The sequence below is a fragment of the Amborella trichopoda genome, chromosome 1 (genome assembly GCF_054954075.1).
Source record: "Amborella trichopoda isolate Santa Cruz 75 chromosome 1, AtrichopodaSantaCruz75HAP2 v2.0, whole genome shotgun sequence".
NCBI classification, from domain to species: domain Eukaryota; kingdom Viridiplantae; phylum Streptophyta; class Magnoliopsida; order Amborellales; family Amborellaceae; genus Amborella; species Amborella trichopoda.
The window spans coordinates 51696818-51722464 of NC_142336.1; the positions used below are offsets into that span (position 1 = coordinate 51696818).

At 37.6% G+C, this 25647-nt stretch overlaps 1 protein-coding gene across 6 annotated transcripts; it reads right to left on the minus strand.

The window, feature by feature from the left end:
• Positions 1–1623: 1623 nt before the first annotated feature.
• LOC18434912 (mitogen-activated protein kinase homolog MMK1) lies at positions 1624–24594 on the minus strand. Of its 6 annotated transcripts, none has more exons than XM_011625355.3 (8): positions 24191–24594; positions 23611–24093; positions 22398–22527; positions 19861–19998; positions 13874–14206; positions 3878–4058; positions 3040–3113; positions 1624–2124 (listed from the first exon to the last, which is right to left on the minus strand). In XM_011625355.3, the coding sequence occupies exons 2-7, from the start codon at positions 23817–23819 to the stop codon at positions 3049–3051; spliced, it is 1056 nt and encodes a 351-aa protein (XP_011623657.1). In that variant the 5' UTR covers positions 23820–24093; positions 24191–24594; the 3' UTR covers positions 1624–2124; positions 3040–3048. The 6 variants fall into 6 exon arrangements, with proteins under 6 accessions (XP_011623657.1, XP_088728578.1, XP_088728603.1 ...); XM_088872452.1 differs by having other exon boundaries at positions 3040–3208; XM_088872477.1 differs by lacking the exon at positions 3878–4058 and having other exon boundaries at positions 3040–3208.
• Positions 24595–25647: the final 1053 nt, after the last annotated feature.

The following is a 25647-nucleotide window of genomic DNA, read 5'->3' on the forward strand; positions in this document are numbered from 1 at the left end:
ATTATAAAATGATAAAGTATTTTAAAAATTAGATTGAGTTATTGAAGGAAGCCAATGTTAAAAAAACAAAATACAGCTAATATCCAAAAAATCTTTTTTTTTTTCTTTTTTCAAAAGTGTAACCATTATAATTTAAATAAAATATAATTTATCAATTTTTTCTCTCAATCTAAACCCAAATCCCAAAAACATCCTTTGTTCTTTTTTTCAAAAGATTTAGTAATCATTATAATTTATCCCTTTAGCACTGATCTAATGAGGAGATCTTACAAATCTTCTGCAACCCATCAACTCAAATTACTTATGGTTTGATTAGAAAAATTCAAAATCCAAATTACTTATGGATTGATGAAACAAATTAAAAACATGACATAATAATATGAAAGCTCATCAAATTGGGGAAAAAGGGATGTAGAGCTCATGACATCAGGACCACAACCAAATTGGGGACCAAATTGGGGATAAAGAGATATAGAACACTACAACCAGGGGAGCATAACCAAATTGGGAAGAGAGATATAGAAAACCACATCCAAATTGCGGATAGAAAGATGTAGAAATGAATATGTGCAGTAAGGTGTAGAAATCGATATAGAAAATGGCAAGAAAATGGATGAGAACAGAAAATATGGAGAATAGTGAAAAATTAAAAACATGATATAATAATATGGGAGCTGATGGCTTCAGGACTACCAGCCAAATTGGATGTGAACAAGAGTTGGGGAGAACAACGTGATATAGAGGAATTTTTTTTACAAAAGCATGTAGTTAGACTACCCGGATTTCACAACAGATTACACATGTGGATTTCACTGCCATCTAATAGATTTCACGTATAGTGTAATCTAGATTTCACTGCCATCTCATAGATTTCATGCATTTTGAAAAAATCGTGTATAATTTATTTTTATTTTCCAAGTGTAACCTAAATTTCATATTTCCTATATATTTTGGGTAAATCGTGTACAATTTATTTTTATTTTTTTTAAGTTGAAGTGTACGTGGTTATATCGTGTAATTTTTTTTTCGTTTAAGTGTACCAAGAAGATCTTGAGTAATTTATTTTTATTTTTTTGAATTAAAGTATACTCAAGTATATATCATATTTCCTTGTAATATGTTTCTCTATAATAGATTTTCAGGTACCCAAACGCCCTCTAAAAGTAAAATGTAATAGACTTCACGTATTTTAAAAAAATAGCATGCAATTTATTTTTATTTTCTTACCGTTGAAATGTACCAACAATAGTAAATCTCATAGTCCCTTTGTAATATGTTTCTCTATAATAGATTTTCAGGTGTTTAGAAGTAAAAACCCTAATGATCCTAATCCAGCCTCCAATATCAGTGACCATTAAGAGGATCGCTATCTCCACTAAAAGTTTATCATCGTCTGAAGGGCGAGGTCAGGAGGGGCTCATTTTCATAGTTGTAATAGAAAAAATCACTTTAAATGAGAGTAGAATTGAAATATTTAATTTCCCATATCCTTATCCCGTCCGATGACGACCATTCTGCATTGTGGATCTCAAAAGAAAAAGGTCAGATCGGCTCGTTTAGACTTTGTCAGAACAAAGCCCAAGGTTTAAAACGTTGAGGTCTCTCACAACAAAGAGAGATATCTACCGGAATTAGTGAATCTCCCCTCATTGTCATAGTGTACAGCTACTACTGACAGTACTGTAATTACAGGAATCATGGCGTAACAATGAGGTCAACAACCAAAATAAAAAAGATGTGGGCCATCTGCCAGAACATTATTCAACTGTCTCGGCCCACAAAACCATCTGCTAGCAAGGGAACGACATCGAGAATCAACGTATATAACTTATCTCCATTAACCTTGTCAAACTATAAGATCACGAGTATTTTAAGTACGGTCATGTAGTGATTTTATCTCTGCACATCCAACTAAAACCCAATCTTGGGAACAATCCTGTGCATATTCAATTTTTTTTCCCCAATTTTAAGATTGGTATAGTCGATGGTTAGGAGCTCAAATCACCACAAGTCTGAAAATACACACGACCATTCACCACCCCTCTTCACCACCACCACCATTTTACTATTCTTGTGTGGCTTTGGCCACCATTCTCGCACTTACGCTGTTGAGCTAACATGAACCTGTACGAATAAAGAGTTAGCTCACCAGATTTTGTAGCTGTGCATTCGAACATCTCTTGCAAGAGAATGATGGGTCAACTATACGGCCCCACAGAGTTTGCTACTTAGAATGTCCATTATCATTTATACAATCTTGCGACCTTCTACAAATGAAACAATCGTTTTTTACATTATTTAAAAAAGGATGCAGTTTCTATAAGGCCTAGGCTTTGTAAAACCAAAGTAAAGCCTCACCTTGAATCCTTCTTGGTAAAGCACTTTGGGCATCAGAAATCTCCATGTTGGTTCTTAAATGAATTTCCAATACTGACTACAAAATTTGAAGGTAAAGAGTACAAGTCTTGCGTATATGTGAACATTCATTTTTTTGGTGAAATGGGGTCTAGAATATATGTTATGATGTACACTATTTTTAAGGTTTGAAATCCTAATTTTTTTCACAACCATAATGGTCAAGGCCGAGGTGATCAATTTAAAGGTTTTTCATTGTAATTGTCAAAGAGCATTGAAGTGAGGCTTTACTTGTTCTTATAGGGCTCCAGCCCTATCAAAACATATTCCTTTAAGAAAACCTCCATTTGCAATTATAAAACGACACTTCCATCTAGAACTAGAAGTATTAGGTGTTAAAAAAACCTCTAGTTTTCTGCCATGAAGAAAGCTCTTTCTTTTCATTAGAATTTTTCACATATCACAAATGAAGAGACATTTTCCAAACTTCCTCAAGGGGAAAGCTTAAAAAACATCTTAGATGATACTCTTTTTTTTTGGGTTAAATTACATTCCAGGAGGACTGTTCTTAGAGGTATCCGATATACACACATGTCAATATACATCCAGAGAGAAAGTTGAAGAGAGAGAAACCAAAGCTTTTTGTTGCCCAAAGGGAAGAGAGAGAGAGAGAGAGATACTCACTAGGTGTATTCAGGGTTGAAGGCTAAAGACTCCCGGTAGATGAGCTCTTTCATCTGATCCTCGGTGAGAGCATGCTGCTCAAATTCAAAGCTAAATGGAGTCGGGCAAACAGGCTCATCACTAATGTCGTGCAAAGATGCCAAGTATGGGTGAGCAAGTGCATCCGTGACTAAAACAAACAAATGAAATGAAATGAAATGAAATCAAAATATAGATTAAATGTGATTAAACTTGAAAAGTAAACAGAAAATAAAAAAATCAGAATCACCATGCAAAAGATAAAAAGAATGAAAAAGAAAATCTTTAAAATACAAAAAATGACTCATCAGAAACATGGAACCAAAGCAAAGATAATTTATAATATTCATAGGAGTACATGAACGATTCAGTAGAAGGAGATAATATAAACAGTCAACCAATGTACATGGAAAGTCTTCAGCCGAAATGCTAGAACGCGTGAATTTAGCATAGAGAAACTAAAACAACGGCCGCAAATACCATGACAAGAGAGAGGGGTGGGGGGTAGAAGGGCTGGGGCAAGGTGATAAAAAGTCTGATACACATTCAAATTCATTTAATCGATGTTAACTATCTTAATTTTCAAATTCAAGAGTAGGCAAACCAGGAAAAAAGTAAACCATGTCATATGGAACAATAGGGTAAATGAAGTAAATAACTTCAAAACATGAAGCTGGGATCTATCTGACATGCAAATGTGCCCAATAAATCTCTTGAAAATAATTTTTTCATTTTATGTAAAAGCATATCTGGGTTCATTTCAATGTGGTGAGACAGTAAAAATCAACAATTATCAGTAAGGGTAAGCTGGCAGTATCACCAGTAATCCTTTGCCTCGGATCAAATGTCAGCATCTTCTCCACAAGATCAATGGCCATTGGATGAACCTTTGGGAATCTTGCAGCCAGTGACTGTCTAGGATATTGAACAAGCTGCCGAATGTATTTTCTCGCACTATCATTCACAAATCCTAATTCAGCTTCAGTTGGGGTGCCAATCATCTGAAAAAAAAAAGAAAAAAAAGGAAAAAAAAAAGATGCAAAGTACTGAAATTCCTTAGCACTGGCACATCAGCAACATCAAATAGAATGAGGAGTCAATAGCCCTGAGTAGATATCTAACAAACATTAAATCACAAGTTCATCTAAGCCACATCAGCAAGAAATCTAGCCTCATTAAGGTGGACTATTACCACATCCGCAATGAGATCTGATCAGGAGAAATCTAGCCTTTTTTCTTGTTTTTTAACTCCTACAATCTTGCCAGAGATATGGGCATTCTAGAAGCTTATGTTTTGATTAATCTTATCTTAGTTTGACTAGAAGTGGATATGGGGATAAAGTTTCTAGATTCCTCTTTAAATCATGATGGTTAATCCAAGAGATGGATAGCTCAGAATTATTTCTCTCAGCTCACAGATTTCCTAAAATCCTATTGGTCATTCTAGCCTCTCGTTCTCTTTGTCTCTCTCTTCCACTCCCCTCTCCCTATTTCCCTCTGTCTGTCTCCTCTCTAGTCAGCAAAGGGTGGTGGGGCACACCACCATAGGAGGATACTAGGGGTGGAACGCCACCCAAAGATAACAAAGTGGGGCATGCCCAGCCCACATTAAGACCAAGGGGAGTGATTTTCAAGGCATGCCCTAGAGAGGTCTAAAAAGGGATCTAGAAACGCTAATCACGATTATGCTATCAAAACCCTAGATCTGTGAGGTGCCTAAGGAAGCTTCCCAACTCAAAATATTCAGCAGGGCCAAGAAGCTCAAAGTGCTCCATCAGTTAGGAAAACGGATGTAGGGTGCGCGAAGTCCTAAGGGGATCTAGGCAAAGTCAAGTAAGTCTTCCAGGCTCTCTTCAGTTTATTTCAGCCATTATTATTCAGTTTTATTGTAATTTCCATAAACTTTATATGTAATGGATTTTTAGTTTAAGCTTGTTTTTAACCCCTGGATTGTGTCTATTCCTTTTGGCAGTAAACAGGAAAGATCCTAGGTTGTATTTTAGGTTTCGTTTCTTGTTTACAGCTTATGTGGCACTTGAAAGTGGACTTCAGATACATTAATAAAAGAAACAATAATTTTTTCATTTTACTCCATTGAATTCCACATAGCAGTTCTTTCACATCATTGAGCATTGGGATAGGCAGGTGGCTGCCAGGAGAGTTCTACCTGGGTTCTTTTGCCCCTCAGAAGTGATATATCTAGCTTGCAAGATTCGATCACTAACGCTTGGCAGACCAGATCATAGTTATCAAGAATAGACCCGAACACCAAGTCTGACCAGTTGAACATCCAACGCCTTGCCAGTCCATTCCAAAGCAAAAACAAGGTTGCTCGAAAACATGTCAAAACCACTATTGGACTGATTTTGGCTGATCAAACTGGCCGGTTTTGATCAGTCAGACCAGTTAAACAAAGTTGGCCATTTTTTTACCATATATTTTATGTTTTTGAACTATTAAATCCTATATTTTCCTTTTTTTCTAAATACAGTCCACCCGTTCGATCGGCAGTAGAACTAGCTTTGACTCTACCAAACGCCTTGCTCATTCAATGGCCCATCCAATCCTGATAACACTAAACCAGATTGCCAATTTATCCAATGAGGGAAATTTTATTTATCCTAAGCTCAAAGGATGCGCCAGTGCACATTTATAAACAAAAGCATTAGAGGTTTACGGGGGCTCTTCTCTCAATTGTTAGATTGTCCCCCACCATTCGCCTTGCTAATATTGCCCATACTTTCGAAGTGCGCAACAAGCTGGTAACGATTGATCAGGAAGCCACTGATGGTGTCAAGATTGGTGGGGTTTCTCTATGTCCTAGTAGAGAAAGAAATTGCTTCGCCTATCCCCTCTCAGGTAGTCCTTAGAGTGGAAGATTTGGGATTAAGGTCCAACTTATGGAGAAGACTCTAGCCTCCAATAAAGCAAACAGTTCCTCCAATAGTGACACGTCCTTTAACAATGGGGACCAGAAGAATGGTTGGTCGGGCTCACAAGAAGGAAGAGAAGTGTGAAGCTAGCAATGATGTTACACTGAAGTAGGGCAGGGAGATTTGCAAGAAAAAACTAAAGGTTGGTCGAAGACCTTCCCATCAAGTTGTAGGGGGCCTGCAGAAGGAGAATACAAAAGGAGCTACAGAGGCTCCTGGGGCTCTGGCTAGAGAGCGAAATGCGGTGGCATTGCACATATTCCAGGGTACTTGTGCTGAAGAAGAGAAAGTCTAGGTCACAGCCAACAAGACATCATAGAATTGTGCAGCAAACATAAATGGGTTTAGAGTCTAGTAGAAACAGGTCCAAATTTCAAATTTGGTTGATAGGGTGGTGAACGCGTCATGTACAAGGACTGCAGTTCACCATCCACATAGAAGGTACTTGTTGAGGAGTTGAGATGGCCATCAATCAAAAGCTACAGTGCAAGGCCCCCTTCAATGTTGGGGACCATAGTTCGACGCCAGCGCAAGACCCGACAAAGTGAAATGGGCTCGATCCACCAACAGGCTAGATTGTTAGCACTACCAAATATCTAGATCTAACAGAACGATTGATTTCAGAAACCATGGTCCTTGTTGGTACACGCCTGAAGACAAAAAAGAGATATAACAAATAGCAGATGGCTATGATTTATCCCCTATCCAATGGCCACTCCCTTCAAGTACCATGCCCTCCTCTCTCCCTATTGGGCCTCTTCCTCTTTCCCTTCTCACACATTCTTCTTCCCTTGCTGTCCTAGACCGTTCCCCCACCTCCATCGCTCCCTCCCTTTCCCCTACAACATCCCCCCCCCCCCCCCCCCCCCCCCCTTCTCCACACCCCCACAAAAAAGAAGAAAGAAAGAAAAGGCCATGGCATCTCATCTCCCTTTAACGACATGATATCCATAATAGAAGGCCTCTGGCGAGACACTCAAGAAAGATGAGGCACCACCAAACTAGCCTCTCCCCGCCCTCTTCATTTGTCAGTGAGCCCTTCCCAAGTAGTCAAACTGGGCGGCACTTCAAGAGTCAGAGGTGTTTGTGTAGGAGCCTAGACCTTAGGATGCTCCATGTTTGACAATTCATCATCTACACTTGACCTTCACCAACTCACCCTGATTCCCGTGAAGCCCATAGAGCTTATAAGGGATGGGTGGAGTTGCTAGAATCAAGGGATACCTGAGACCTGAGTACCCAAACGAAGCCTGTTGAGAAGTGATGATGACTGCTCGAGTCCACTCGGCCGAAAGCCCCTCTCCCTTTGATCCAAGACATTGCTGATGAAAGCACAGAGAACAAGTCCATGGGTGACAAAAGGCCCCCATCAGCCCAAGAGTCAATTGACTTACAAGAAGAAAAGAGAACTAGAGAAACGGATTGCTACGATTTTAAAAAAAAGAGGCTGCAACAAAGTGTTCAGGCCTCCAACAAACCAGGAATCCATGAACTTACAAAGGAGGAGAGAATTAAATAAATAAAAAGCAATGTATATAAAATGAGGGATGCCATGAATGTCCTTCACGAGGGCCCCAAGATGTGATTTTGGAGGCCTTCTGGGTCAATGCTAGGAAAAGGAGAACAGAGGATCAGATGGGAAGCTCTCGCAAAGAGAGAGGCAATAGGAGGAAGCAAAGGGGCAATAGCGATTGAGACAGCCATGTCTATAAGATTATCTAAAAGCTAAAAGTAGTGTTGTTGGAACTATGGAAGGCCTCTGCCTGTTAGGAGTCGCCCGACCACCAAGTTGTTAGCACTGGCTCTCTTTTTTTTTTTTGAGGAAGGGTTAACTTCAGCACTGGCTCATTCCTCATGAAGATGTGCCAAAATGTGATGGGGCTTAGGGACACTGAGAAGAAGAGAAAGTTTTATTTTTTTAGTAAAGAAGTTTGGGCCAGATGCCCATTCTGCAAAAGACCAAGCTCTCCCTCCTTGATTTGCATGTGGCTGGGGACAAGTTAAATGGCTTGGCAAACCAGCCTCAGGTGCTTCAGGGGGGTCTGAATTTTGTGAGATCCCCTCACAATTAAAGGTTGGAATTGTGCACTAGGAGTCACACTTGGCTACCATAGTTTCTGAAGGCTCATCCTCGAGTCTCTGATGGCCTTTGACTAAGGTGGATGGGCCAAACTTGACTACTGCGACATTTTCACAAAATTTGAGTGGGGGAGCCTCTACGATGGGGCTTCATAAGTATATTGGTAGTGACTTCAAGATCACCTGGTGTGTGCATGGAAGTAGTGGCGGTAATAGCGATTGACCAACAGCCAGTATGTTGGACTTGAAGTCCTTTATTTATGAGTAGGAGTTGAAGATATCCCTATCACTAGGGGCCAACTTTACATGGTCCAACCATAGCAAAGATTGGCTTTCCATATCCAGGCTTGACAAATTCCTCGTCTCCAAAGCTTTCCCAAAGCTTACTCCAACCACGTGCTTGACCTCTTTGATGCTGCGGCACCTCCATCAGCTTTGCTCCATTTCGTTTCAAGCTCATTATGGATCAATGAGAAGTCCATATCCAACCTCGATATAGGTGTCAGCCTGTCAGGGTGCAAGGATATAAGCTCTGTAAAAACTTGTAGGTGCAAAAAGAAAAAATAAGGTCAAGAGGCAACAGGTGCTAAGGAATAGCCAAACTAAACTCTCGGAGGTATCCTCGACCCAAATCCTACAAATGGATAGATTGAGCAGAGTGAGAGATCACACATCCCAAAGGAGGATAGGAAGAGGAAACAAAGGGTCTCCCTCTAACACTGCCTCACAGGGGAGGAGATCTACTAATGCCAAAGATCTAGGGTATGGTAGTTAAGAAAAGGCTATTGCAAACACGAACTTTTTGCATGCGATCGCTAACTCAAGGAGAAGATCTAACAAAGTCAAGAGCAATAAAATCCAAGGGTCCGAGGTTCAAGTATGATAACTATTGGAAATGCTGTCATCCAGGACCTCCAATCAAAGGAAAGGTATATATCAAAATAGACGATGTATCTTTAGCTGAACTAGGCCACTCCCAATGGCTAGATAGACCCTTCGACATTGATGAGATTATAGTTACCCGAATCGCGTACCAAGGTCGCGATTCCAGGTTCGGAATCGCGAATCTGCAATTCCCAAGATGAAACACAGATCTAGAAGATAGGAATCATGTTTCCCAGTTTCATGGAACGCGTTCCAGATTATTATCTGAATCTCAATCCTTGGAAGGTCGAAATCTATATATCTATGTCACATAATCTGCAATTCATAGTTGTGCAACAATGTGATTCAATGTGTGCAAGATGTTGATTCCAATTTTTAGGAATCGTGAATCCATGTTGTTTGAAAGTGAGTCCCACATCATCAAATGGCACAGTTCTTTGATGCACCAAACAATGTTTCAATCAACATCAAATCAAGCTCTAATTACACAGAATCAAAATTCAAATGAAAATGTTGAATGAAATACGTTCACAACTTGTATGTTGCGGGAGGAGCTCCAGGAACAGATTCTATGTTACCGGAGAAGTTCTAGGAACCCTTTCGTATCATATTACAATTTTGTACAAGGTTAAATACCCATGATTTGGGTTTCAAGACTGTGACATTGTGAGAACCAAAAAGCATTAATAAACTTTTGAAATGAATCCATGTACAATAATCTCTGCCAAGTTACACAACAGATTTATCAATTTATAAATCACGAAGTGGGTGGCAGTCCCACCACAAGGTAAAACGTTTGGGTGGCAACCCCACCCTCAAGGTAAGATGTTCCATAGGATGCTTGCAATAACCAGGTACTTACAGTCCAATAAAGGATTAGGTGGGGCATATTCGGTGGTTGATCAATAAAATGCTTAATACTGATCATCAATGGTATTAAGTAAAATGCTTATCATTCATTTGTCTTACCGTATATTTGGTTGGGTATGGAATTAAACCCCCAAAAGCGGAAAAAAAAGAGCTTAATAGTGATCGAAATTCATGGCCACTTGCAATCTTTAGATTTTGAGGAAATTGCAACATCTTAGTCTTTCATGCTAATACCAAGCTATGGTATCATCTAATTTATTTGCTTGGTTGTACATAGATAATTTGGATCAAGTTATGGTATCATCTATATCTATCCCCAATCATCTATGTAAAACTTTAAATCTTTTCTCACAAAATACTTCTCTCCTATACCGGAGGAGATGGGTGCAAGATTCATGATTAGTGGGAATCAATTCCCAATTGATGGGGGCAATGATTCCAATAATGTAGGAATTAGAATTACTTATTTCGTTGGATTGCGATTCCAGAAGTCATTGTATTGTGTGGGGTCATGTGAGATTGCTGAAAGGTAGGAGACTCGATTCCAACATGATGGGATTCCGATTCCTACAAATAAGAACCACGGTTTTTATTTTATTGGATCGCAATTCCGAATATTGGGAGTCACGCCTCCGATGGTTTTTATTGTATAGATAGCGATACCGAGGTTAGGAATCATCTGGCACATGCAATTCTGCGATTTCAATTCCTAAAACGAATCAAAATCACAAGCGATTTTCATCTTGTGCATAGATAAAGCTCCATGCCCAGATAGATTACCGACAGTTTTCTCCAACATTTCGGGGACCTTTATAAGAGGAATCTACTCCTGATGTTTCAAAAAATTTATCATAGAGGTAGCATCAACAAAGTCATTAATGCTTTCCTCATTGCTTTAGTCCCCGAAAAAGTATGAATGGACTCCCTTGATGATATTTGCCAATTAGTCTTCAAGAAAGCTTGTATAAAACCTGGCTAAGGCCCTAGTTACTAAATTAAGGGTAGTTCAAACCGCCTCATACTGCTTTCGGTTAAGGAGTGGCAGGTCTTGGATAATATTCTAGTCACTCATGAATGTGAAGTGCACATAGACATCACCCTCGGATTGTTTATGAACTGGACCAAGAGAAGGTTTAATGAAATTTATGGAGATTATAAACTTTGGCAGGAATTGGAGACTTTGGATCAGAGGTTATTTCTCGCTGATTCACTTCTCCATCCCCGTCGATGGTTGTGCTAAGGGCTTCTTCGATTATTCTAAAGGAATTAAACAGGAGGAACCACTTTCACCCCATTCCTCTTTTGTATCATAGGATAACTGCTCATCAAATTGATTGCTCAAGCCATTGGCAAGCGACTTTTCTGGTTTTAAGTCAACGGATAGGGTTCTATAGTGTCACACCTGCACTGTGCAGATGACACAAATTTCAATGCCTCTTAAAATGCTTAGCCTGTGGCTCTTCCTCCGGTGCTTTGACGGGGTGATTGGACTAGGGTGAACATGAGCAAGACAAAGATTACACGAGTGGCTTTATTTAAATAGAGATGAAACATCTAGCAAGCCTTGTGTGCAGTGATCCAGATAAATTAACCTGTGAGAACCTCGTTCAGTCCCTCTCTGTAGGTTAGATCGTCAAAGTCCTTACAGAGTCTAGGAGAAAACTGAAAGAAAGATGAACCTTTTCAAGGCCAAATTTCTTTTCCTAGAAGGCAAAATTATGCTTATCAAATATGCATTGGCCAATCTGCGGGTCTACTTTATGTTGAGTTTTAAAGTTTGGGCTGGCATAGCAAGTCACCTTGAGGATCTGATGAAGATGTGCCTTTAGGATGGACCAACATACAGGAGAGATTCCACCAGGTTAGGTGGGACAAAGTATCTGCACGTAAGAAAGACAGGAATTTGAGAATCAAGAAACTGCAACAAATAAACAGTGTTTTACCAGCCAAATGCAATAGAGATGGGCAATGTCCCACCTTTGGAGGGAGGTGGTCTTAGAAAAGTATGGAACTGATTGTTAGCTGGCTAAAGGCATTAGGACACAGTCAAGGGTATCTGGAATTTGAAGGGGTATTGATGCATGTCACTCCACCTTTACCAAAAACAGAAAAGCTCTCATGGGGTGGGAATTCTACACGCTTATGGACAACTAAATCATTGGGAACACATCCTTTTTGTATTGAGTTCCCTGAGGTCTTTGCACGTATATCTTTCCTGGATGCCACTGTCAAAGACCTTGTCTCCGACAAGAGATCACACAAGGAATGGTCCATCAAGATGAAAAACAAAAGATTAGAAGACTATCAGACTCTCAACATTGATGTATTTCTGAACTTGCAAAATAGGATACACCAGTTCTGCCAATTCCCAACAGAAAGGACACCGCTATATTTTAGCCTAACCTTTGATCCATGGTGACAGGGTACACAACACAATGGCCTCTTCAATAGGGTAGATACTAGTCCGGTAGTACCACGAAAGTCTCAAGGAGTCAGGTGGGTCACAGTCTTGTACAAGGCCCTCACCATCTACCACCTCAAAAATAGAGGGCTACTGTGCCCTCTATCTCTCTTAACTCCTTTCTCTTTCTAAATATGCCCTTTTTCTCTCTCACTCCTCTCTCTAAGTACTCACTCTCTAAGTGTGTGTGTGTGTGTGTGTGTGTCACTATCTCTCTCTCTCTGAGAAGCCTTGAAGCCTAACCTTCTGAATCTTTGTTAGATTTGCTGTGAAGCCTGCTATCTGTATTTGAGAACTTCCATGTAGGTTATCAAACAAGTATTCCAAAACTTCCGGATATCAATAATTCCAGCTTCCAAGGAACTAGAACGTCCAGGTTCCATGAATTCCCCAGCTTCCAGTTAACAAATGTGCCCTAAATGAACATTAGGGAGGGGGAATACTAATCTCCTTAAAAGACTAGAGTACTACATAACTGGTCCTTTTTTTAATAAAGAGGGCATGACAGGATTATTTCAATAAAGTTGATTGATAGAAACAGGAAGCAAATGATTTTTCTCAATAATAGATGTTTCGGCCATCGTTTAAATTTAAAACAATAAGAAGCATTAATTCCCCTACTCATTTACTGGTTTTGTGTATGGAACCCTCTTTGGAAAGTTTGTTTAGCACATATACATGCCTACTTTAGGCATTAATATGACTCACTCAATTCAACGTGTCCATTTGAGAATCTCCTTGACAATTTCAAGGATTTCAGCAAACCATTGAAAAGAATTCGACTCCAATGGATGTTTACTAAAACATGAGCATGACCCAATAGAATCATTTTCATAAAATGACAATAAAAGGAAAAAATATCTTTGTAACCTGAGTACGAAATGTCAGACATTTTTAACATGTCATGCTTCATGATAGCAAGGTCATGAGGACTGAGTTGTCCCAGTTTCATAACAAGCTTAGATGAAAAAACGCATGCTAATCTACAATGAAGCGGTACATATTTTTCGTAGCTACCATAGAGAAGCTGCATATGAAATGCTCAAAGATCATGTACAAGAAGGAAATACAAACATAGGTAAATATATACAGTAATTTGAGCCCGCTTGGCTTGAGATTTTATATTTTGTGTTTGATATTAGGTCCCATATCTCATATTGTAGAAAGAGAAAAACAAACATATGCACACAAGGTAATGCATATATGTGAAGATGTACTTCCCTTTGCTACAAGATCATTGTTTAATAGAACAATAGAGTATAACTGTGATAATGTGTGTGTAAAGACATCTCTAAAAAAAAAAAAAAGATAATATGTGTGTAAAGATATATATATAAGCACTTACCAATAAAATATTGAAGTTATAGCATGCATTTTAGAGCAATGAATAAAATATGCTTTCACTATTGAGAGAGGGATTTCTAGGTGGAAAATCTGATTTGGCATAAGAGTAAAGCCACTAACTACTATTTTGATGTATTTTAGCCATTCCCTAAGAAGAACATTTTTTTGATGCACAATTTCTATACTTGTGCATTTTCAAATACTAACAATGTTAACTAACTGCCAAGAAACAACAGATGACTACCTCCATTAATAAACGCAGCTGGTGCACATGATCTCTTCCAGGAAATAGCGGCTGGCGGTTAATCAACTCCATAAAAACGCAACCAACTGACCAGACATCGATGGCAGCTGTATACTCTGCTGAGTTTAGCAGCAGTTCAGGTGCCCGGTACCATCTTGTGACAACATACTCTGTCATGAAATCGGTCTCAGAAGTGACACGAGCAAGCCCAAAATCACATATCTTTAAATCACAATTGGCATTCAAAAGGAGGTTGCTAGGCTTTAAATCACGGTGAAGAACATTTGCAGAATGAATGTATTTCAAACCACGCAGAAGCTGATAGAGGAAGTACTGCAATGAAATTTCAGCAGAAATCAATCAGATTTCAGGTGAGAATAATGTAAATGTTTTAGAAACGTATATAGAAACAGAAATATTGGATTGAACCATATACATAAGAAATCTAAATGGCTAGTGATCATGCAATTTGGACATAGCTGCCCTTATTTTCATTGATTCCGAAAACTAATAGTGATAATAATGATGTAATGACAACAAACAGTAGTACTGTTGTTGTTGGTAGTAATCATAATATTAACAACACCACTTCTGAGCATAAGTTTTAGAAAAATAAGATGTAGTTAGATTAGTTTTTCTACAATAGCAAAAACAATTTCGCCACTTGTCAAAATGAAATTAAGAATAAGAAAAACAACTGATCTCGGTAAAGGAGGAGTATACTCCTTTATTACTTAGTCGATGAACAAAAAATGACTTTATAATATCTATGTAGAGAAATATTCAGAAAAATGACAAAATACCGTAACCGCACAAACACCATACTTGCGTATATTTATAAGGAAGAATATAACACACCATGGTACCTAGAGATTTATACATCACAGGTAAGGTGATCTTGACCCAAATAGGATCTTCAGCTAGGTCAGGTCCAAGTCACCTGACTCGAATCCTGGTTGTGCACAAGTCATTTGGACCCAGTCCTGAGTCTTGACACAGACCTCGATGATTGGTTAAACAGTCACACCACTATCTATGCATGTATTTTCCGGCTTTACTCTCGAATCTTTTGCTTATCGGGTGGTGGCAAGCAATGCTGCTTGCATTGCAGTAGATGCCCGCCTGTATAGGATTATATATTTTATACTGGGTTGGGTCAACTAGGACCCAGACCTGACCCAATAGGGTCCAAGCCAGACCCGAGCACGGACCCGACCCTGACGTAGCTTGCATTGTCCCACCAGTCTGCAGGTCAACCCAACCCGATAACCACCCTCAATCACAAGCACTCACCATCCTTTCCAAATGATGGAGGGAGATCAATTGTACCAAGGCGAATTTCTACCATTGGAAACTATATTTAATCCTTGTTTTAAAGGAAAACCCTCACCACAAAAACCTAATGACCTAGCTGCAAAACCCTCACCGCAAAAACCTAATGACCTAGCTGCAATACCTGAGGCTTTATCATAAAAGACTAACAAGAGCGTGTGCATTGCCTATAATTTATGAGGTTGTTAAATTGAATATTATAATATTAACTAGTATTATATAACGTAAAAAACATCACTTAGAATCAATATACCTCTTTAGTCCTCCAATGCCCAAACATATTTTGTCATCCAATGTAATTACCAAGCTTTCTAGCTCACTAAAATAAACTTATCTTCAACTTTTAAGTTTTCAATGTTAGCCTTACAAATTAACTAGAAGTTATTATAAAGAGAAATGCTTGAAAGTCTTAAGTTAAAAAAGGGAAAAAATAAAAGCTTATCAGAACAAAAGTATGTTACTCCAAAGCATGTTAAATTAAAAGCATGTGATTCCAAATCAAGAGTCAAAGGTACACAAAAGGTTTGGTAAGTTCATATTCTCTATACACTCAAATTTAAACTACATGTTAGTGGGATTGCTATTTGCATTACATTTTACTGAAGTAACAAATGTAGGTGCAGAAAATTAAAAAAAATGGTCACAAATTAGCAATTCCCAACATTAGTTTTGGGCAGGATGATCCACCCCAGCTATTCAGGTTTTGAAACACTGGCTACTACTATTCGTGTCATCATGAAACTCGTGATTTATTGTCACCATTTTGTAGACTTCCAACCAAATTTAATTTTATCTCTGAACTCTAGTACCCTGGATCACACTACCCCAGAACACTGTAGGAGGACACACTAAACCATAGTCCACCCTTGAATACTCCAAGAATATGCCAATGATCCGGAATATCACATTTTCGGAAGCCAGATATCCTTATAAATCCCAAATCCTTAGCTTAAGAGACTAAATCACCCAAAATAAGTAGGTTCCTAAGCAAATTAGAGAGTAAATATTACAAGATTTGTCAAACCGATATTTTTTTATCAAAATTAGCAAGAAAAATAACATTAGATCTCAAATCCTAGAAGATCTTTGTAAGATGGTAGTGCACATGCATGCCCAAGTTCCTTCTTTCTTTTCTGCTTTATTTTCTTTATTTTTTCTTGCTTTATTACTTCCTTTAATTTTATCACGACTTAGTTTTATTGTTTTAGTAGTTATGTTATTCTTGTTTTCTTAAATATTTGTTTCTTTCGGATTTCACGCTACATAAGCTAGCTCGGCCACAGATCTGCAAATAATAGGTCTTTAAGGCTGATTTCCCTATAGATATGAATTCGACGAAACCCACCTCTCTCGACTCATTAAATATTAATTTTAAACATGCTCTCAAACAAATCCGACATCGATTAGTCTGATTAGTTTTCATAATCACGTGTTAACACACATCTATATTATAATTTGTGCAGTCAACAACTATTTTATACAAAAAAACTAAAAGATACACAATATTCAACTTTTGCACTATATTACATTGCTCCTTTGTATGTAAAAGTATTGCCTAGGTGTTCCCTCAAAACAAACTGTATACTTGATCCATATTAATAAATAAAAACCTAATTAGGAGTGTCTTATGTATTTAAAATATAAGATCTACTTTAAATGAGTAATTTAAAAGGAAAGAAATTGAAATTGAAGTCTTTATTAGGATCATATATCCAAGGGAACATACTATCCATTTGTATTTATTTTTTTTATGTTGTTAACTGTACCATCCATTTGCATGTTATATTATGACTATTAGTTCCTTCAATATACCATGGTTACCTTATAAAATAGGCTCATTTTTCTTCTCTCTATTTTTTTTTAATTTGGCAGCTTTGCCTTTTACCTATTCTTTTATGGGTTATGTTTGGGTGCTCACACTATAGAGCATTCATAATTGTACTCAACAAATTTTGGACACTTATATACTCTTGTTTTGTACATGAAGAATTTTTTAGAAAGGGTATTTTTTATCATTAGGATGGGCATGACATCATCAACATCAACAAATTGATGCATGACCGCAGAATCTAGTAGCCACAAATTTCAACCATTTATACTCCTAGAGATCCTTCCATTTGAAGAAGTTCTCTATCGTGCTGATCTAATAGAAAAAGGAGCTTTCAGATCAAGGTGGCCACGGAACTCTAGCATATCTATTGTTATCTAATGGTCCTTACCATGTTTAGATACTCGAATCTCTCGTCTTCCAGCTCTGCGGGCATGATGATGGAAGGGATTTACATTGTTCCTCACCCTTACTAAAAATATTGTATTACAAAACAATGATATATTAGTGTTCAAAATTTGTTGACTACAATTATAAAATACTCTATGGTGTGAGCACCCTAACATAACCGTTCTTTTCATCATCATCATCATCATAACCTTTTCCCAATTAATTGGGGTCGGCTACACGAATTCTAGTTCGTCATTTTGCTCTATTAAAGGTCATATCCTCAGTGAAGCCATAAGTTCCCATATCTTTTCAAACTACTTCCAATCACATCCTTTTGGGCCTACCCCTTGCCTTTTCAATCCTTCTACTTGAACTAACTCGCACCTCCTAACAGGTGTTGTACTTGGTCGGGGCCACACATGACCAGCCCACCTAAGTCTACTATTTCTCATCTTATCACCTATTGGTGCCACACCTAAATTCTCCATAATGGATTCATTTCGACTTCTATCCCTTCTTGTCATGCCACTCATCCATCCCAACATCCTCATCTCCACTACACTCATTCTATGGGTATATTGTTTTTTGTCCACCCAACATTCCGCCCCATAGAGCAAAGCTGGTCTCACAACTGTCCTATAGAACTTGCCCTTCAGCTTCATTGGTATGCGGCAAATAAAACCCTTCTTTTATTTATGTTTTATTTCACCCATCTCTTAAATATCATATCTCCATGTTTTTTGTGCTGACCCCTATGGTATTGTAATTAATAAAGCCAAAACATTCCTCCTACTATGGGAGGATACTATCCATTTCCTCCCTCGAGGCAAAATATATTCTATAGATGCTTTTTGGATCTCAAATTTTGGGATGTAATCTTTAGAACCCATGAAATACTCTCGGCAAAAAACGATTTCCAAAATAAACTCTCTATGTCCTAAAAAACACTTATGCCTCAAGATTAAATAGAGACTGTCCAGTTTTTGGAAGGATAGATCTAAGTGTCATAAAACTTAAAATTCAAATTTTTCTTTTAAAAAAGGGAAAAGTTTATATAGAGCCAAGGCTCTAAATAATCAAATTAGAGCCTACCTCAAAAAATTTCACCAGAAGAGATCGATTTGATGCCCAAATATCCTCAAATTAATCATCTCAACATCAAGATGCATGGACATGAGAAACATATGGATTTCAAGTTTTGGAAATAGTATTTTTGTAATGCATTTTTGGACCGTCAATTTTCAAAATTTTCAAGTTTTCATAGATCTGTCAATCTACACTATTTTTTAAGCTTTAAACATTATAAATAGAGATGAAAACATATTTTAAGGCTATCACAAATCTTTCTAGTTTTGAAACCACATTTCTCGACACTATTTGAAGATAGGCTCTAATTTGATTGTTTAGAGCCTAGGCTCTATACAAACCGCACCCTTTAAAAAATAGTTTAGTAATTATTGTGTGTTTCCCAAAATTTTATACTAAGAAAACTCACCTAAATAGATGTTTTGTGCAAGGAAGGAGATGCATAGTATGCTCCCATGGGAGCATAGTATATGCGCTCATTAATAAAACAATTTTTCCGCACAAACCTATCGAACCTATTCCGATCGACGTGTTTGCACGAGCCTAACTCCTGCTTTATATATAGTAGATACACATTGTACACAACAAGCAAGCACAACATTTTACCACTACCCTCTTATCATACCTAAAAATCCCTCTCTACCTTGTGATTCCCTTCAAGTGTCATGAAAACTCAACTTCATGACATGTAAGTGGCATGAGTGATAAGCTGCCCTGGGATGAAACCAGACCACGAGACCCCACAACAATCCTTATATAGATTATTCATCCTTGCTCCATCTAGTTCCTTAGATACCAAAGCTACCTCTTAGGAACAGCCTCCCAATAACTGCCTCTTGAATACCCAAGAATTTTCTCCGATACTACAAAGAATATAACAAATCCCTCAAAGCATAGCTCTCTAGATTGTAGGTGCCATTATCTCCATTTATTTTATAAATAATATAGAATGATCCGCAGATACACAGCGTCACCATCAGTCTTCAAAACATGAACAAAAGATTGAGGGGCTTAAGAAATCACGAACTATTGATAAGAAATGGGTGAAGGGAACTTCCAAATATTCCAGCAATTTATGCTAAATAATGAATGCAATAGAAGAAAGAATAGAGACCCCAGTTATCACATAAGCAGCGCACACAGTTGATCCCTACCAAGTACATAATTGTTTATTATTAAAATCTTTCTGCATCAACAATAAAGAACATTTATTAGGAATTTAGGATTAGAAATATGTATGAATTGTTCCGGGTAAATCCTTTTCTTGCAACAAGTGAAGAAAGAAAAAGGAAAAGAAAATATGCCGATGCTGGAAGAATAAGAAAGTCCTAAGCATCATTTCAAGTCGAACCTGGCAGTGCTCCTCTGATAAGGCTTGATTAGAGCGAATGATCTGATGGAGATCAGTGTCCATGAGCTCATAAGCAATGTAAACATCATTAAAGGTCTCCCTAGAAGGAGGAGGAATTATATCTCTAATTGCCACAACCTGCAAAACAAACCCAAAAGACAGCTATTCAGAATGAAAGGGCATGGGTATGTTCATCTCCATACAATTTAACAATAAAAAAACAAAAATGTTCAGCTCCATGGAATTAGAAACATCTACAGCCCATAGCTGACATATTGGACATCCTAATGCCAAGATAATAGAACCATATTATGGCATTAACTTAACTGACTTGGAAGAGGCAATGACACATATGATCAAGAACAAGGAATTTACTTGGATCTAGAATGTAAGAGGTTCAATATCATTTAACTACACAAAAACACACTTTAAAAGACAAAAATAGTCTGATTTCAAATGAAGAATACTATCAAACTTTTCCGATTTCAAATGAAGAATATTCTCATACTTTTCCATTCCCAGATAAATGAAACAATAAATTCCACTTAAATGAATAAGTAATCCAAGCATTGGTGGAAGGACCGACATTTTTCATTTTAAACAAACTAAAAACTAAGACCAAGTTTCAATTCAAAAGATTTGTCAAATAAAATTTGTCGCAATAAAATGTAGAAGGTGCATAAAAATGCCACTTAAATGAATAAGTAATCCAAGGATTGGTGGAAGGACCGACATTTTTCTTTGGGGAAGCTTTCTACATTCCCCCTACAACATAGAATTTCTATCCTCCCCTTATCCAACAGTCCATTTTTTAATGGAGGGCTAAGATTGCCCCAATCACAATGTCACGTTTCCACACTGTTTTATTTTTATTTTTTTTTCTATAAACTGTTTTGACACCAAATTTTGGACGTCCATTCCTCTATTAAACTCGCACTAACGAAAAATATAAAAACAACATTTTCAATAAAATAAAATGACCAAAATACCCCTGAAAGTTTCAAGGGGTATTTTGGTCATTATTTTTTATCGAAAAATTATTGTAAATATTTTTTATAGGTGCATCCCAATGAGAAGATGGTACATACCAAATTTCATATTCGGAAAAATTGTATTAAAAAAACTAAAAATAAAATACTTTGAGACGTCGGATCTAAAATCAAACGGTGAGTGGCTCTCTTGATAAAAAATGGACGGCTGGATGGTAGGGAGAGGATAGAACTTCTATGTCGTAAGGGGAACATAGAAAGCATTCCCTTTTTCTTTTTAAACAAATAAAAACTAAGGCCAGGTTTCAGTTCAAAAGATTTGTCAAATACAATTTGTCACACAAAAGTGTAGAAGGTCCATAAAAATGAGCATATCAGCAAAGAATAATGCAAAAGCAAACTTTGGATGGCACGTGGGTAATACACCTTTTACTCAATATTACATTGCCTACATGTATCTTAGGTGTCCGTCTGAAAAGCTGATACAGCTGGGCACATCCGTACAATTATTGTTTATAAATAAAATATTGTATTTTTAGTATCTACAATATAATTTCCCTTCTTATGACACATAAGAAGTGGATGGGGAGCTGGTCCAGCATAGGATGGCAAGGGAAAATGGTTTGCATTTGAATCTTACCATGAACATCATAATTTTTAACTAATTCCATGCCCAGGGGTCGACATGAAGCACAAGCCAAGGAGTGGAATGACACGGAAACAATGATTTTAGTGGCTAAAAACACATTACATGGCTCAGTGTAGTGTCCAAAGTTCTTACAGATTATTCATGCAAAAGGCAGAAACAGAAAGTAGTAAAAATAACTTCAGGAGTGTCTAAAGAGGAAATTGCCTTTTTTTTCTTCTAGCAAAGCAAAAGATCACGATTGCAAGTAGACAAAATATACAATTCCATAAAAGCACTAAATGCCAGGAATCAAACAAGTAGTTATAAGGGCCTAACTTTTCTGTGAGCCGTTTGCAACACCATATCATTCTTCAAGTAAGAAAAGGCTCATGAGATTTTCTATTAATAAAGTTTTTCATTTTTCTTGCTCCAGATGGCTCATTACAAAATTTGAATACCAAAAAGAATGCATTTTAACCCAAAAAAGGTAAGGTACTGCTACCCATACAACAACAAGTTGAATAGATGCCAACTTCAACAGCGCAACAGGAATCTTACAGGCCCCAAGGTCTTTCAAGTAATGCCTGCCTTCTAAAGTAACAATATCCAGGAATACCATTTACTTACCAACCATACTAATATCTGAGGACACCAGAAAATAATAATTCTAGGAGATGAATTATGTCAGTTACATTTGACCATCAACAAATAACATCACTATAAAAAGGGTCCTTATAATTGACCATAAAAAAGGAACAAGTGTCCTTAGTCTTTACAGATCCTAAATTTGCAAGTTGCAACTAACTAAAGCTTATAGATTTGAAAAATGTCAACAGAGGAGAACATTACTTAAGCATTCAAGTATATACCAAGAAAACACAAAGGGAAAAAAAATCTGAAGCTCCTGATCAATAGCTTACATTTTCATGATCCATATGTCGAAGAAGCTTGATTTCTCGAAGAGTGCGCTTGGCGTCCATCTTGTTATCGAATGCGTTGGCAATCTTTTTTATCGCAACAAGCTCATTCAACTTTGAATTGAAGGCAGAGCTTCAAACAGTTGAATAAATCTAAATAAGCCCATATTAAATAATATCCATCGAACCCCAAACCGCACCAAAACAATCACAAGGAACACAAACATTAATCCAATAAAAAGAATCATGATATCCAACAGATTCAAGTCCCCCACAATTGAGTGTATGTGCATTTATTTATACGTGTGTAACGACATGCTAAGAGAAAATAATGCTCATTTGCTTTGCCTAATCTCTTCTCAATGAGCATGGCCTTCCCAATTTAGCATCTAAAATGTGGAACATTTCTAGAATTCCAATTTATACAACCCCCGGACCCACCTTTGGGGAAGCTTCCCAACCCACGACCATCAGAGTGTATTCACAGTGCTTACACAAATATAATAAGTACAGATTATAGACAAAGAAAAAATAAATAAATGGAAGCACAGGTCACCGATAAAAAGGAGAGGCGCAAAGCATATATTACCAATAAAATAAACCAAAAAAAATGAAAAGCACATATAGGATAGGACCCAGAATCATAGTAAAAGAGAGAAAAATATTTGAAACAAATATAAACCTAAATACCATTTCCAAAAAAAGAAGAAGTCAAATTTTCCATTTCCATAAATAATCATGAAAACAGGTGAAGAACCAAGCAGATACCAGCGCCATTGGACTAGCAGAAATTCTTTTTCACCAGCAAAACCAAAAATATATCATGCTCCTAGAACTGAAATAGCATGTTTTCAACTAATTTAGTTTCAGAAATTTTATTAAGAAAAGAGAAATAAATTGCATCTTTTACAGATACTCCCTTAAAGACAATCCCCACACTAATGCATCTAACTTGATTTTTATTTTTGGGGCATTCCAATAATTTCCGTACGAGTTCTTCTCTAAATTGTCAAAGAATCCTTTTTGGGGGAGTTTCTAACCCACACTGATTGCCAAGAAAATTATTGAATGCCCATGACAAATGCCAAACAAATATCGGACTATAAGTGCTTTGATTAATTGGATAAAGAACTAAAATCTAAACCCAAAGGAAATGAGAACAAACAAAACAAGAAAAGAAAACCAAAAGCTATGGTTTAAGAACCAGATATCATACCAAACGATTCCGTAAGCTCCTTTCCCAATTGGCATTATTGGGAGCTGGTAATGAGCAGTGACCTCAAACACATTCCCAAATATATCATATTGCACAAACCTTCCACCGTGAGTGGTAACCGATGGGACATCCATGCCTGGTTGCTGAGTGTTTGGCTGAGCCATCTCTGACTCCCCCATAACAACATCTTTTTGCTCTGGTGGATCCATTACAAACCCTCACCCAAACCGTAATTCCACAATCGATTTGACCAGAACACAGATGAGCAAAGCTAGGGCTTCTTGGAGAATGAAATCGACCTATAAAAAGAAGCTCTTTCTATGCTCTTTATAAAGAGCGAGAAGGAGCTAGCAAGGAGTGGGCATTTGTATTGAACAAAAGAGACCAAACTCTAGTTTTGTCCATGCAGTGAACCGGGCATGGTGATAGAGAAACTCTGAAGGTTCTTTCGGCTAAGATAATGAATGAGACTCAAACTTCTATCTGGAAATAGGAGATTTACAGAGTCAGAGAGAGAAAGTAAACAGCAATGAAAAGGCATTCGTCGCAGAGAGATTACCCCAAACCCTAATTCACTCACCAGCTCAACCAGAAAACAACAAAAAGAACACGATGCTCTGTCTATGGAAATGAAGCTCTATCTAGGCTTTCTTCCAGGGAAAGATAAAGCTAGAGAGAGAGAGCATTTCTCCGAAGCTAGAGAGAGAAAGCATCGGTTTCACACCAAAGACCCCAAACCTGGAATGGATTATCCAACCGACCACTGAAGAGCAAGCTTCAGATGAATTATTGAGATGACACAAAATCTTAGAAAGAGAATTCCCTCACGGTTTCCTGTTATGGGAACGAAACTAGAGACAGAATTCGTGCAAGACTAGGTAGTAGTTTTTATCTAGAGAGAGAAAACTCTCAGAGTAAGAAAAGCATTCTTTCAGACGGGTGTAATGATGCATAAAGAGAGAGGACTCCAAAGTCAAATGATTTGGCTGCTCTCTCTCTCCCTCCTGGCTTTATTGAGAACCATTGCACAGAGACCAGAGATCGGACGGTTAAGATATCGTCAGAGATCAAACGGCGAAGATTTATTCGTACAGGGCATTTTTAATCGCGGTGGACACGTGTCATTTGAAGGACTGAGCAGCCGTTGGCCGTTAGCCGCCGCCGCCGTGTCTTTGGCTCTTAGTTTAAAAACTAGATGCAAAATTGTCGGCTCCGACAAATTCCCCCCAATTTAGGCGAGAAATTAAAATTTCCCCAAATTTAGCTCAGAAACCAAACCAAATTAGGGACCATTTACGAGCACACTATGCATAGAGATCGACCAAATTTTCCGGAAATTTAGATCAAGTGAAACCGCACCAAATTGGAGGCGATTTGGGAAACAGGCGAGGCATAGATATTCGTAAACCTTTTCCAAATTTGAGCATGAATCACTCCAAAAATAAGGGCAATTTGGCTGTGAGACTGGGCATGGATATTGACTGCCATGATCTCTATTTAAGTTCGGATGTGCCCTGATTTTTGCATAGGTTTTTAGCCGAGTTTGGGCACTGTCAATTACTAGAGCAATTTATTTTATTTTTTTTTATTTTTTTTTTTTTAACATTAGTTACTATAGCTAGAATCTAGAGAGCGCCTTTATTTTGAGTGGGCTAAGCTACCAAAACTACTTTGATTGGTGTTATTTTTGTGGATATAGCCATGTGGGGTAGTTATCTATTCTTGGAGCTCACCTTGCGGACATCAATAAAGTTTATTTAATGCGAGGCTCTAAACAATCAAATTAGCGCACCTCAAAATTTTCACTAGAAGATATTGTTTTGATGCTTAAAAATCTTCAAATTCATCATCTCGACCTCAAGATGCATGGACATGAGAAAAAAAATAGATTTCAAGTTTTGGAAATAGTGCATCTTGTAATACATTTTTGTACCATCAATTTTCAAGATTTTCAAAATTTTCAAGTTTTTATAGATCTACGCTATTTTTTAAGATTTAAATTTTATAATTAGAGATGAAAATATATTTTAAGGCTAT